Source organism: Salmo trutta, chromosome 7, assembly GCF_901001165.1.
Source record: "Salmo trutta chromosome 7, fSalTru1.1, whole genome shotgun sequence".
NCBI classification, from domain to species: Eukaryota; Metazoa; Chordata; class Actinopteri; order Salmoniformes; family Salmonidae; genus Salmo; species Salmo trutta.
In genome coordinates this window covers 11,937,263-11,952,107 of record NC_042963.1, presented here as the reverse complement: position 1 = coordinate 11,952,107, position 14,845 = coordinate 11,937,263, and the positions used below count along the sequence as shown (strand labels likewise).

At 47.3% G+C, this 14,845-nt stretch overlaps 1 protein-coding gene across 1 annotated transcript in view; it reads left to right on the top strand.

The window, feature by feature from the left end:
* Positions 1 to 14,845, top strand: part of LOC115196943 (A disintegrin and metalloproteinase with thrombospondin motifs 20) — a 135,119-nt gene that overhangs the window by 74,615 nt on the left and 45,659 nt on the right. Inside the window, exons 19-27 of the mRNA XM_029758000.1 lie at positions 1,946 to 2,072; positions 2,213 to 2,423; positions 2,702 to 2,866; positions 3,418 to 3,588; positions 5,016 to 5,243; positions 9,715 to 9,879; positions 10,728 to 10,991; positions 11,545 to 11,706; positions 12,299 to 12,475. Coding sequence (XP_029613860.1) covers positions 1,946 to 2,072; positions 2,213 to 2,423; positions 2,702 to 2,866; positions 3,418 to 3,588; positions 5,016 to 5,243; positions 9,715 to 9,879; positions 10,728 to 10,991; positions 11,545 to 11,706; positions 12,299 to 12,475 — 1,670 coding nt within the window. The remainder of the gene's footprint in view (positions 1 to 1,945; positions 2,073 to 2,212; positions 2,424 to 2,701; positions 2,867 to 3,417; positions 3,589 to 5,015; positions 5,244 to 9,714; positions 9,880 to 10,727; positions 10,992 to 11,544; positions 11,707 to 12,298; positions 12,476 to 14,845) is intronic.

Genomic DNA, 14,845 nt, shown 5'->3' with positions numbered 1-14,845 from the left:
GCTGTGCTGTTTAGAATGGTGTTTTCCCAGCTGTGCTGTTTAGAATGGTGTTTTCCCAGCTGTGCTGTTTAGAATGGTGTTTTCGCCGGTTGTGCTGTTTAGAATGGGGTTTTCCCAGCTGTGCTGTTTAGAATGGGGTTTTACCAGCTGTGCTGTTTAGAATGGGGTTTTACCAGCTGTGCTGTTTAGAATGGGGTTTTCCCAGCTGTGCTGTTTAGAATGGGGTTTTCCCAGCTGTGCTGTTTAGAATGGGGTTTTCCCAGCTGTGCTGTTTAGAATGGGGTTTTCCCAGCTGTGCTGTTTAGAATGGTGTTTTCCCAGCTGCGCTGTTTAGAATGGTGTTTTCCCAGCTGCGCTGTTTAGAATGGTGTTTTCCCAGCTGCGCTGTTTAGAATGGTGTTTTCCCAGCTGCGCTGTTTAGAATGGTGTTTTCCCAGCTGCGCTGTTTAGAATGGTGTTTTCCCAGCTGCGCTGTTTAGAATGGTGTTTTCCCAGCTGCGCTGTTTAGAATGGTGTTTTCCCAACTGCGCTGTTTAGAATGGTGTTTTCCCAGCTGCGCTGTTTAGAATGGTGTTTTACCAGCTGTGCTGTTTAGAATGGGGTTTTACCAGCTGTGCTGTTTAGAATGGGGTTTTCCCAGCTGTGCTGTTTAGAATGGGGTTTTCCCAGCTGTGCTGTTTAGAATGGGGTTTTCCCAGCTGTGCTGTTTAGAATGGGGTTTTCCCAGCTGCGCTGTTTAGAATGGTGTTTTCCCAGCTGCGCTGTTTAGAATGGTGTTTTCCCAGCTGCGCTGTTTAGAATGGTGTTTTCCCAGCTGCGCTGTTTTGAATGGTGTTTTCCCAGCTGCGCTGTTTAGAATGGTGTTTTCCCAGCTGCGCTGTTTAGAATGGTGTTTTCCCAGCTGCGCTGTTTAGAATGGTGTTTTACCAGCTGTGCTGTTTAGAATGGTGTTTTACCAGCTGTGCTGTTTAGAATGGGGTTTTCCCAGCTGTGCTGTTTAGAATGGGGTTTTCCCAGCTGTGCTGTTTAGAATGGGGTTTTCCCAGCTGTGCTGTTTAGAATGGTGTTTTCCCAGCTGCGCTGTTTAGAATGGTGTTTTCCCAGCTGCGCTGTTTAGAATGGTGTTTTCCCAGCTGCGCTGTTTAGAATGGTGTTTTCCCAGCTGCGCTGTTTAGAATGGTGTTTTCCCAGCTGCGCTGTTTAGAATGGTGTTTTCCCAGCTGCGCTGTTTAGAATGGTGTTTTCCCAGCTGCGCTGTTTAGAATGGTGTTTTCCCAGCTGTGCTGTTTAGAATGGGGTTTTCCCAGCTGCGCTGTTTAGAATGATGTTTTACCAGCTGTGCTGTTTAGAATGGTGTTTTACCAGCTGTGCTGTTTAGAATGGGGTTTTCCCACTGTGCTGTTTAGAATGGGGTTTTCCCAGCTGTGCTGTTTAGAATGGGGTTTTCCCAGCTGTGCTGTTTAGAATGGTGTTTTCCCAGCTGTGCTGTTTAGAATGGTGTTTTCCCAGCTGTGCTGTTTAGAATGGTGTTTTACCAGCTGTGCTGTTTAGAATGGTGTTTTCCCAGCTGTGCTGTTTAGAATGGTGTTTTACCAGCTGTGCTGTTTAGAATGTTGTTTTCCCGCGAAATGCATTTTGGCAAATGTTTGAAAATGACGTTTTATTGGCTGCTTCATTACATAATCTACATGTTCTGTTGAGATGAATTACCATAATCTACATGTTCTGTTGAGATGAATTACCATAATCTACATGTGATTTCTGTCATTCTGACCACTGTGGGTGGACAACCTAATGGGTTTATGCACCCAAATGCATATGGATTCTGTCAATTTCTCAAATGGCCGGTAAATTAATATTTTACCGGTCACGTTGTCCGGCGCCACATTTTCCTAACGGAATCCCTGGTCTGTGTGTGTGTGTGTGTGTGTGTGTGTGTGTATAGGTGAGCGATGGCGCAAGGCAGCGTGTGTGAGGAAGAGTGACCACCTGGGGGTTTCTGACCAGCGCTGTGAGCCTCTACCCCGTCCCAACGCTGCCACTGAGCCATGTAACACTGACTGTGAACTCCGGTAGATACACACACACACACACACACACACACACACACACACACACACACACACACACACACACACACACACACACACACACACACACACACTCACTGTATATCTGTTAAGCAGACACTAACCCATATAGCCTGTTGCAGGTGGCACATAGCAGGGAAGAGTGAGTGCTCTGCTAAGTGTGGCCCTGGCTATCGGACCCTGGACGTGCAGTGTATGAGGTACAGCTCGCTGAAGAGGCAGAGTGAGAGGGTGGAGGGGAGGGCCTGTTCTGACCTACCCAAACCACAGGCCAGAGAGGCCTGCCACGGGGACTGTCTGCTCAAGAGCTGGCAGTACAGCACCTGGTCCCAGGTCAGTGGAAACTACAGTCAAAGACACACATCATCTAAGTGAAAGATGATTATAATACTTGTTTTCACTACGTGATGCTATTGCACGTTGTCTTGATAAAAAGCCTCTTCATTTCTCGTCTCCTCATGCATGACAGATGTTACTTGACTTTTGCTTCCGTGTTACTATAAGTGAACATGATATAGACTCGAGGTAAAAGTGGGTATGTTATGTGTTTGGTGCAGTGCAAGTTGAATGGTGAGTCTCATGCTGATTGTAACATGTTGTGACGTGGGCAGTGTTCTAAGACGTGTGGTCACGGGGCTCGTACCAGGGACTCCTACTGTATGAACAACCTGGGGAGGAGACTGGTGGACAGGGACTGTAGTGACTCCCTGAGACTGGTCACCGAGAGCTGCAACGACCAGGCCTGCCCTGGCTGGTCAGCCAGCGAGTGGAGCGAGGTACAGGACACACACACACACACACACACACACACACACACATAAGCACGTCTATAAACACACATTATATAAACATTCCTACACACATAATAACACACACATAAATACTGTATATACACGCTATAAACTATATGCATATCAATGTAAACACACAGATTTGCTCTAACATGCAGACACACACTTTGAGGATAACATTTTACACATTTTACACACACATAATCACCCTCCCCACTCACGCGCGCTCTTCATACACACAAACAAGTTTAGACTTTATTCAACCTGATCTCATAGTTTCACTTCGGAATTTGCCGTAATTGGATGAATGTCGATTTTTGACCCATCGATTTCGCGTGGTTACAGGGTTAAAACAGAAACAACTCAAAGGGTTAAGCTTTGAGCCTCGTCAAGTTTGAGCCAGTGCTGTGCATTTTTTTAGTTTTTAGTTTTTGGACCTTTTCAAACATCCAAAATCGACGGCTCTTTGTTGTGACCAACTTGACTTTATTAGTCTTCCTCCTACACCCCGTCTTTCCCTCTGTGTCCCCTCCCAGTGCTTGGTGACGTGTGGGAAGGGGATGAGGCACAGGCAGGTGTCCTGTAGCATGGGGGTAGGAGAGGAGAAGCTGAGCGAACACTTCTGTGACCCGAACGCTAAGCCTCCGGCTGTGGGGAGCTGTGAGCTGCCAGAGTGTGCCTCCTGGCAGGTCGGAGTCTGGGGACCGGTGAGTCCAGATGGATCAGTGTGTGTGTGTGTGTGTGTGTGTGTGTGTGTGTGTGTGTGTGTGTGTGTGTGTGTGTCTGACAGAATCAGATTCTTGGTGTACGTCTGTGTTTGAATCTTAGTGTGTGCATAGGAGTGCAATAGTTAATGTTGGAGTATGTGACATTATAATGTGTGTTATTTATGTTTGGTTGTACATACAGTATATCCCCTTCTTTTCCCAGTGTGTGTCTGTGTGTGGGGTCAGATTTATTCCGACAGGATATGAGGGCTGAGTGAAAGCGCTAGGGAGGAAATGGCAGCACAAGCCAGAGCACACCACTCCATAACTCACCAGGCTGTTAGGTTTCCCCACTGCCTTAGAAGGAGCCACACACACACACACACACACACACACACACACACACACACACACACTCACACACACCTTGTGAGTCTGCTAGTCCAATACTCTGTCTATACGCTAGAGGTCTTCACGAGTCCAAGAAGTTGGACCCAAGGGCAATCAGACCCGACCCGATTGGACCTGAGGATAACTCGACCTAGACCAGACCCGATTGGACCTGAGGATAACTCGACCTAGACCAGACCCGATTGGACCTGAGGATAACTCGACCTAGACCAGACCCGATTGGACCCAAGTGACAAAATAATGTTTATCAACCAAGTTGCTCTTCTGGTTAACGAGTCTTTATATGCTGGCTAAGCCTTCTATAACTCAATTAATTGACCTTATTAGCATAAAATAAATATGCTGTAGGCTATGCAGAGCTGTGGTTGGGTCCATTTTGATCCACCCAGCTGTAATTACATAGACCCCGGGACCTGATGACAATCAAACAGGAGCCAACCCTGTCCCGAGGAAAAGTTAGAATTTCAGACCCGAACCCGATTGGGCCGTAGTCGGGTCTCGGGTATGTCTGGTCCACTCAGACCCATGAAGACCTCTACTATACGCACACCCGGTCTGGAGATTTGAAGTTTGAAATGATTGAATAAATATATGAATGAGCAAATTAGCGAATTGAGGAATGTCTTTGACCATTCATTGACTCAACTGAACGAGTTGGCGGAATACTCAGATACTTCTATTGACAGAGCTGGTATAGATCTGTCTGTTAATACCTATGTAATCCTAATCTACTGCCCAAATAAACCTATCCTGCAGCACTTCCTCCACCTTCTCACCACCAAATGTGCACCCCTACACACACACACACACACACACACACGCAGCGATCTGGGGTAGAAGGTGGGCATCTGGGGAGGTAGTAGGCTTCAATTACACTGAGTTAGACTGGGCTTAGCTGGGCTAGACTCTGTGTGAGTTAAAACTGCATCCACCCTTCCTTCCTTGAAGTAATCACGGATCTGCTAGCCAAGGTTTTACTGTCTGACCCTGTGCGTCTCTCCTGTGTGTTGTTGCAGTGTGCGGTGACGTGTGGCCATGGTTACCAGATGCGGGCTGTGAGGTGTGTGTCAGGGGCATATGGTGACACGGTGGATGACAGGGAGTGTAACGCTGCATCCAGACCCAGGGACAGCCAAGACTGTGAGGTGGCACCGTGTCCCTGGGCCTCTCCTCAACACAGCACCGTCCGACCTGACAGCTCTGGTCAGTTCTTCACACAGTGGAGATACGGCTCCTGGACCACGGTGAACACACACACACACACACACACACACCCTTATATAGGCCCATACACACACACACACACACACACCCTTATATATGCCCATACACACTCACCTATACAGTAGCCCTCAGACTGGTACAGTAGTTTCTAGAATGCAGCACACACCCCTGCTTCACACACCCCTGCTTCGCACACCCCTGCTTCACACACCCGCTCTCTCATCCTGGCCTCAGCAGTCTGTCAGCCTTGTTTAGGCTTCTGTCTGTCTAATGCTTTGTATTGTTTTCCAGTGCAAATGAAAAACAGGTCTAAACACAAGGCTTGGGTTTCAAACATGAATCTCAGACTATCAGTAATGTCTGACTGAGAGGCGGTGAGCTCGCATGTCTAAGAGGAGGCTAGCGCAAGTGTGGTCCCTCCGGAAAAAAAACACACGTACATTCCCCTCAGAAACGATACTGTCATCCTCTCGTGTGATGTCATGGAAAGTTGGGTGTCGTCATTACGATTGGGATACTGTATTCACATGTGTATTTTAGAGGGTATTTACCGCTTGGTTATGTTCACTTTGTCCTCCTGTTGAGTTCGCTCGGGTGCAGCTAGAATATCACCAGGTGGAAATCTTATGGATCAGCTCTTTAATGGAGACAGAGAGAGAGAGAGAATGACCAATTATTCACACATACAGTTTGTTACAGTTACAGAGTAAGTGGCTGAAGTGGTGTCTCAAACATTTGTAGAAATAGACTGTTGTCATATACCAGTATGAGTTGATATACTAAGCTACAGGACTGTTTTGCTAACACAGACTGGAATATATTCCGGGACCCAACTTGAGGAGTTTACCACATCAGTCACCGACTTCATTAATAAGTACGTTGACGCCGTCGTCCCCACTGTGACTGTACCTACAGTACATATCCCAACCAGAAGCCAGACAACATCCGCACCGAGCTAAAGGCTAGAGCTGCCGCATTCAAGGAGCGGGGCACTAACCCGGACGCTTATAAGAAATTCCGCTACGCCTTTCGACGGACCATGAAACAAGCAAAGCGTCAATACAGGACTAAGATCGAATCCTACTACACCGTTGTCCGATGTGGCAAGGCTTGCAAACTATCATGGATTACAAAGTGAAACCCAGTCATGAGCAACACTGAACCATGCGTGAGAACACCAGCTGTTTTGAACGACTGTGTGATCTCGCTCTCCATAGGCCAGATGGATGATTAGGATGCGTACTCAGAGCATGCGCTGACCAGTTGGCAAGTGTTTTCACGTACATTTTGCCCAAGGTAACCTGTCTAAATGACTATCGCCTCGTAGCACTCACATCTGTAGCCATGAAATGCTTTGAAAGGCTGGTCATGGCTCACATCAACACCATCATCCCAGACACCCTGGACCCACTCCAATAACGCATATTGTCCCAACAGATCCACAGATGACCAAATCTCTATTGCACTCCACACTGCACTTTTACCCACTTGGATAAAAGGAACACCTACATGCAAATGTTGTTCATTGACTAGAGGTCAGCGTTCAACACCATGGTGACCATGAACACCTCCCTCTGCAACTGGATCCTGGACTCACATTTACATCATTTAGTAGACACTCTTATCCAGAGCGACTTACAAATTGGTGCATTCACCTTATGATATCCAGTGGAACAACCACTTTACAATAGTACATCTATATCTTTTTTGGGGGGAGGGTGGGGGGGTGGGTTAGAAGGATTAGTTCATCCTATCCCAGGTATTCCTTAAAGAGGTGGGGTTTCAGGTGTCTCCGGAAGGTGGCGATTGACTCCGCTGTCCTGGCGTCGTGAGGGAGCTTGTTCCACCATTGGGGTGCCAGAGCAGCGAACAGTTTTGACTGGGCTGAGCGGGAACTGTGCTTCCGCAGAGGTAGGGAGGCGAGCAGGCCAGAGGTGGATGAACGCAGTGCCCTTCTTTGGGTGTAGGGCCTGATCAGAGCCTGAAGGTACGGAGGTGCCGTTCCCCTCACAGCTCCGTAGGCAAGCACCATGGTCTTGTAGCAGATGCGAGCTTCAACTGGAAGCCAGTGGAGTGTGCGGAGGAGCGGGGTGACGTGAGAGAACTTGGGAAGGTTGAACACCAGGCGGGCTGCGGCGTTCTGGATGAGTTGTAGGGGTTTGATGGCACAGGCAGGGAGCCCCACCAACAGCGAGTTGCAGTAATCCAGACGGGAGATGACAAGTGCCTGGATTAGGACCTGCGCCACTTCCTGTGTCAGGCAGGGTCGTACTCTGCGAATGTTGTAGAGCATGAACCTACAGGATCGGGTCACCGCCTTGATGTTAGCGGAGAACGACAGGGTGTTGTCCAGGGTCACGCCAAGACTCTTAGCACTCTGGGAGGAGGACACAATGGAGTTGAAAACCGTGATGGCGAGATCATGGAACGGGCAGTCCTTCCCCGGGAGGAAGAGCAGCTCCGTCTTGCCGAGGTTCAGCTTGAGGTGGTGATCCGTCATCCACACTGATATGTCTGCCAGACATGCAGAGATGCGATTCGCCACCTGGTTATCAGATGGGGGAAAGGAGAAGATTAATTGTGTGTCGTCTGCGTAGCAATGATAGGAGAGACCATGTGAGGATATGACAGAGCCAAGTGACTTGGTGTATAGCGAGAATAGGAGAGGGCCTAGAACTGAGCCCTGGGGGAAACCAGTGGTGAGAGCACGTGGTGCAGAGACGGATTCTCGCCATGCCACCTGGTAGGAGCGACCTGTCAGGTAGGACGCAATCCAAGAGTGAGCCGCGCCGGAGATTTCCAACTCGGAGAGGGTGGAGAGGAGGATCTGATGGTTCACAGTATCAAAGGCAGCAGATAGGTCTAGAAGGATGAGAGCAGAGGAGAGAGAGTTATCTTTAGCAGTGCGGAGAGCCTCCGTGACACAGAGAAGAGCAGTCTCAGTTGAATGACCAGTCTTGAAACCTGACTGATTTGGATCAGTCAGCTCAAGAGTTTTGGAGAGGAAAGAACACGCTCAAGAGTTTTGGAGAGGAAAGAAAGAAGGGATACTGGTCTGTAGTTGTTGACATCGGAGGGATCGAGTGTAGGTTTTTTGAGAAGGGGTGCAACTCTCACTCTCTTGAAGACGGAAGGGACGTAGCCAGCGGTCAAGGATGAGTTGATGAGCGAGGTGAGGTAAGGGAGAAGGTCTCCGGAAATGGTCTGGAGAAGAGAGGAGGGGATAGGGTTAAGCGGACAGGTTGTTGGGCGGCCGGCCGTCACAAGTCGCAAGATTTCATCTGGAGAGAGAGGGGAGAAAGAGGTCAAAGCATAGGGTAGGGCCGCCCACAGGTGGTGAGGGTATGCAACAACACATCCGCCACGCTGACCCTCAACACGGGGGCCCTCATGGGTGCGTGCTTAGTCCCCTCCTGTACTCGTTGTTCACCCACGACTCACCCTACACCAATATCAAGTTTGCTGACAAGACAGTGGTAGGCCTAAATCATCGACGACGATGAGACAACCTATAGAGAGGACAGAGACTTTGCAGTGTGATGCCCAGACAACAACCTTTCCCTCAACATTAGCAAGACAAAGGAACTGATCGTGGACTACAGGAAACGGAGGGTCGAGCACACCCCCATTCACATCGATGGGGCTGTAGTGGAGCGGGTCTAGAGCTTCAAGTTCCTTGGTGTCCACATCACTAAGGACCTATCATGGTCCAAACACACCAACACAGCCGTGAAGAGGGCACGGCAAGTCCTCTTCCCCCTCAGGAGCCTGAAAAGATTTGGCATGGATCCTCGAAAAAGCAATTCAGCTGCTCCATTGAGAGCATCTTGACTGGCTGCATCACCACTTGGTATGGCAACTGCTTGGCATCCGACCGTTTTGGGGGGGCCGAGCTCCCTGCCATCCAGGACCTCTATACTAGGCGGTGTCAGAGTAAGGCCCTAAATATTTACTCCAGCCACTCAAGTCATAGACTGTTAACTCTGCTACCGCACGGTAAGCGGTACTGATGCACCAAGTCTGGAACCAACAGGACCCTGAACAGCATCTAACCCCAAGCCATAAGACTGCTAAATAGTTAATAAAATAGCTACAGGGACTATCTGCATTGTCCCTTTTTGCAGTAAGTTTTTTTTACTCATCACATACGCTGCTGCTACTGTTTACTACCTGTCCCTTTATTACTAGTTATATGTACATTTACACCTCAGTTACCGCATACTCCTGCACATGGACTCAGTACTGGTACCCCTTGTATATAGACAGCCAAGTTAACATTACTCATTATGTATCTATTATTACTTTAATTATTACCTGTTTTACTTTTCTATTATTTCTCTATTTTCTTTCTCTCTGCATTGTAGGGAAGGGCCCATAAGCATTTCACTGTTTGATTTGTACTATTAGATATAGAAGGGAGACAGTTTGACACAATACTTTTACAATACGTCTGATCTTAAATGTTTGTGTTCCTCTGTGTGCCTGTCTCAGTGCTCTGTCTCCTGTGGGAAAGGGAAGCGTGCCCGTTACGTCAGCTGTCGGGACGCCCAGGGTGGAGTGGCAGACGAGTCCTACTGTGCCCAGCTGCTCCGGCCCCCAGAATCCTCAGCCTGCTTCAGCCCGTGTGGCCAGTGGCGCTCCTGGGAGTGGTCTCCTGTATGTTATAGTTGTAATATTTCCAACTCTATTAGTATTAATATATGTCAACAGCTATTTTGGAGTAAAGTTGCCTTTACTACTGAAAGAATGCATCACTTATGTCTGATGATTTGATCTTCTCTCTGTCCAGTGTTCAATGGCCTTGTCTGTTCTCTGCCCAGTGTTCAGTGATATGACCTTGTCTGTTCTCTGCCCAGTGTTCAGTGATATGACCTTGTCTGTTCTCTGCCCAGTGTTCAGTGATATGACCTTGTCTGTTCTCTGCCCAGTGTTCAGTGATATGGCCTTGTCTGTTCTCTGCCCAGTGTTCAGTGATATGGCCTTGTCTGTTCTCTGCCCAGTGTTCAGTGATATGACCTTGTCTTTTCTCTGCCCAGTGTTCAGTGATATGACCTTGTCTGTTCTCTGCCCAGTGTTCAGTGATATGGCCTTGTCTGTTCTCTGCCCAGTGTTCAGTGATATGACCTTGTCTTTTCTCTGCCCAGTGTTCAGTGATATGACCTTGTCTGTTCTCTGCCCAGTGTTCAGTGATATGACCTTGTCTGTTCTCTGCCCAGTGTTCAGTGATATGGCCTTGTCTTTTCTCTGCCCAGTGTTCAGTGATATGACCTTGTCTGTTCTCTGCCCAGTGTTCAGTGATATGACCTTGTCTGTTCTCTGCCCAGTGTTCAGTGATATGACCTTGTCTGTTCTCTGCCCAGTGTTCAGTGATATGACCTTGTCTGTTCTCTGCCCAGTGTTCAGTGATATGACCTTGTCTGTTCTCTGCCCAGTGTTCAGTGATATGACCTTGTCTGTTCTCTGCCCAGTGTTCAGTGATATGACCTTGTCTGTTCTCTGCCCAGTGTTCAGTGACGTGTGGTGTGGGCCGGGCCACCAGGCAGGTGGTGTGCAGTAACTACCACCACCAGGTGGACGAGTCCTTCTGCGATCAGGACGAGAGGCCCAGCACAGAGCAGGAGTGTACAGGCGCCCCCTGCCCCTCCGTGTACCGCCAGAGGTCCAACGACCAGCCCTACAGCCCCCACGACCCCGCCAGCCACCCGGGACACAGCAGCTGGAACGTCCCCTCGGCAGACAACCAGTGGAGGACGGGACCCTGGGGAGGAGTATGTACAGAACCATAGGACCATGTCACCTGACCATGTCACCTGGCAAGGACCAGGGGAGAGAATCATTCCTGCTCGGGTTACATGGTCAAGAAAACCCCCGTCCCTTCGATACCATCTCCGTTCACTGCTCTGTCTCACTTAATTGTGTAACTACTGGCTGCTGTATCTCACATAGAGATCTCTTACTGAGACAGCAAGGATGTGATGTGTAACTGAAATTGGTTGCAGAAAGTATCTGCTGCGTAGTTCAAGGCTGTTCTATGTGTCATGTTATCCTTCTAAGGCCGATGCTTTCCATCTGTGTGTGGACCAAGTGTACTGTAACTCCACAGTGTACTATAACTCCACAGTGTACTGTAACTCCACAGTGTACTATAACTCCACAGTGTACTATAACTCCACAGTGTACTGTAACTCCACAGTGTACTGTAACTCCACAGTGTACTGTAACTCCACAGCTGGCTTTGGTTTACATTGCAGCTGGTCTGTACAAAGTTGTCTGTGTGTGTTTCCCCTCTGTCTGTAACACACACTCTGTGCCCGTCCATAGTGCTCCAGTACGTGTGCGGGGGGCTTCCAGAGGAGGGTGGTGGTGTGTCAGGATGCGGAGGGTCGCAGCACCAGCCACTGTGACCAGAGGGTCAAACCTGCCGAGTCCAAGAACTGCGACTCAGGACCCTGCCCTCTGTGGAACTACGGCGTCTGGGGAGAGGTCAGTACACAGGCAGTACAAGGACTATGTGCAGTCAAATGACCTAGTGGCCTCATGGGTGGAATGTTATTAATATTTCATACTTAGTTTTTATTTATTTATTTTTTACACTGACAATCTGGTGTTTCTATGTCAAATGGATTTGTTATATTTCAGTCTTCTGTGATGTATATAAATTGTAGTATTGGGATGCAAACTCAAAATATTATACATTCAACTCTATATCTGACATGGTACAGGTGTCTTCGTAAGTCCATGACCATGTATGTGAGGTGTATACTTTTGTTTCTAAGTAGATTTGTTTAAGACTATCAAGAAACACTCTGTGTGACCCTGATTTAGCCCTCTGCAGTATAAGGTTATTAAGCAGATCTGCTTCTGTTAAACGACGCTACAACAATACAGGCCACTACTAAACTACAGATACCCATTTCAGACTCCTGGGCATGCATCAATAGTCTAAAGTCACTTCCTTTCCTCTGCACCTCTTCATCATCTAATCCTGCCCTGAAAGAAGATCTATTGACATACTGTACTTAGGAGCCTGCTGAATACTCAGTGACCCTCCTCATCTTCCCTTGTCGCTTCTCAGTGTACCCAGACGTGTGGTGGAGGCAGGAGGACGCGCCAGGTGGTATGCCAACGGCCCAACGGTCAAAGACTCAACGACCACAACTGTGACATCCTGGACAAGCCTCCCGACGTGGAGCAGTGTAACCTGGACCTGTGCCCGGGCAGCGCATCATGGCACCGCCGACCATGGAAGCCGGTACGATAGTACTTCCTCTTCCCTAACTCCCCCTTGACTTCCTCCTTCACTGGGGCGCGTCACCGTGAGTAGACATGGGGGTGTGCTTAAATTACAGCGAGTGTACTTCTGGCCGTCCGCTAGCAGCTAGCGACTAGCAGCTAGAGGCTAGCGGCTAGTTTACTGTGTTTTAGGAGTTCTATAGGAGAGTCAATGGAGCGCTAGCATCAGCGCTAGGCTACGTTAGCCCCAGCCCACCCACACCGGGCCCTGCAGTGGCATGGTGCTGATTAGAAACAAGGGAGAGGGAGAACACACACAGAATGCTGCTCCACATTGGGAATCATCAGAAACACATGGTTCCCATTTGGAACTTAGGCTCCAAAATTAAAACTATAAATTAGAAGGACAATGTTGTCCAACAATGCCATATATTTGTAGAGGCGAATTAATAACTCGAAATATATTTATTTCGTATGTGAAGCGTGAAGTACATTTTTTTTGTGATTGCTGTCTCACCCTGTAACCGAAGTACACAAGTGTATATTTGTGTATAAGAGTTTTTAATATTATTACTTTATCAAACAGCAACAAATGACTGTTACTGTATTTTGTGTATGTGTCTTTGTACAGTATGATTTTATTTTTAGTGGCTAGGTTTCATAACTGAATATGATATTTCATATTTCTACTGGTGCTTTTCTGTCTGGTCCTTTAAGTCTCATGAACAATAACAGTTTGTACAGAGGAACATATTTTTAAAACAACAATATGTTTTGTTAGTATTTTTTATGTTATGAAAATAGTTGTTTTTTAAAGACTCATAAATTAAGGATGAAATGCAGTTTTCAAAAGTGTCATGTCTCGTAGAATGTTATATTTAAGATGTTTTCACAGTTCTACCATCCCTGTGTAGTCCTCATGTGCGGCCAACATTTTTACTCAGTAACTTCAATGAATTATAAATCACAAAATGTAAAAACAGTAACCATAGATCGAGATATAACACTTTATTTTAGGGTTAAATTTGAATTGGCAGACGTTTGAAATGCTTAGACAAATACTGTTACTGAAATAGGAAGAAAGCTATGATGCCCGTGCAAGGCAAATATCAGGTGCGGTATGTCATGTTAACTAGTACTGTAGCTACAACGGCGCTCACCTTCTCCACTTCAGGGATCACAAAACTGAACATCGTACAGGGATCACTGGTTCGGCAAAACACTCAACATCACCTCAGAATATACTCTCACCCTCACCAGTACACGTGTTGTACATTTCCTGTCTTCTCGTAAGTGTGTTAATTGGTCATAGTGGCACAAACGATTTGAACGTTTGCCTTGTATGGTGAGCACTTTGTCTCTACTGTAAAACTACACTAAAGCAAAGGAGAATTTTACATCAAAATGCTGTTTACAGTTGGGTTTCTATAGAAATACCAGTCGGCCATTTTGATGTCAGAGTATTTGTCACTTTATCTTTACCTGTGATTAGTTGGCTGTAGGGGCTCTTAACAGACTGACGTAACAGTAGGTTGGCCAATATGTTCAGCACAAGAGTCACTATAAAAATGGTTTCATTGTAGAACTTATTCACAGGTCATATAGCTGATGTATTTATCTAGTTTACAGTGCATTTGGAAAGTATTCAGCCCCCTTTACTTTTCCTACATTTTGTTACGTTACAGCCTTATTCTTAAATGGATTAAATTCATTTTTTTACTCAGCAATCTACACACAATACCCCATAATGACAAAGCAAAAACAGGTTTTTATACATTTTTGCAAATGTATATTAAAATAAAAAATAAAATCACAATTACGTAAGTATTGAGACCCTTTACTCAGTACTTTGTTGAAGCACCTTTGGAAGCGATTACAGCCTCAATTATTCTTCTCTACAAGCTTGGCACACTGTATTTGGGGAGTTTCTCCCATTTTTCTCTGCAGATCCTCTCAAGCTCTGTCAGGCTGGATGGGGAGCATCGCTTCACAGCTATTTTCAGGTCTCTCCAGAGATGGTCAATTGGGTTCAAGTCCGGGCTCTCAAGGACATTCAGAGACTAGTCCCGAAGCCACTCCTGCGTTGTCTTGGCTGTGTGCTTAGGGTCGTTGTCCTGTTGGAAGGTGAACCTTTGCCCCAGTCTGAGGTCCTGAGCGCTCTGGAGCAGGATTTCATCAAGGATTTCTCTGTACTTTGCTCCGTTCATCTTTCACTCGATCCTGACTAGTCTCCCAGTCCCAGCCGCTGAAAAACATCCCCACAGCATGATGCTGCCACCACCATGCTTCACCGTAGGGATGGTGCCAGGTTTCCTCCAGACGTGACTCTTGGCATTCAGGCGAAAGCGTTCAATCTTAGCATCATCAGACCAGAGAATCTTGTTTCTCA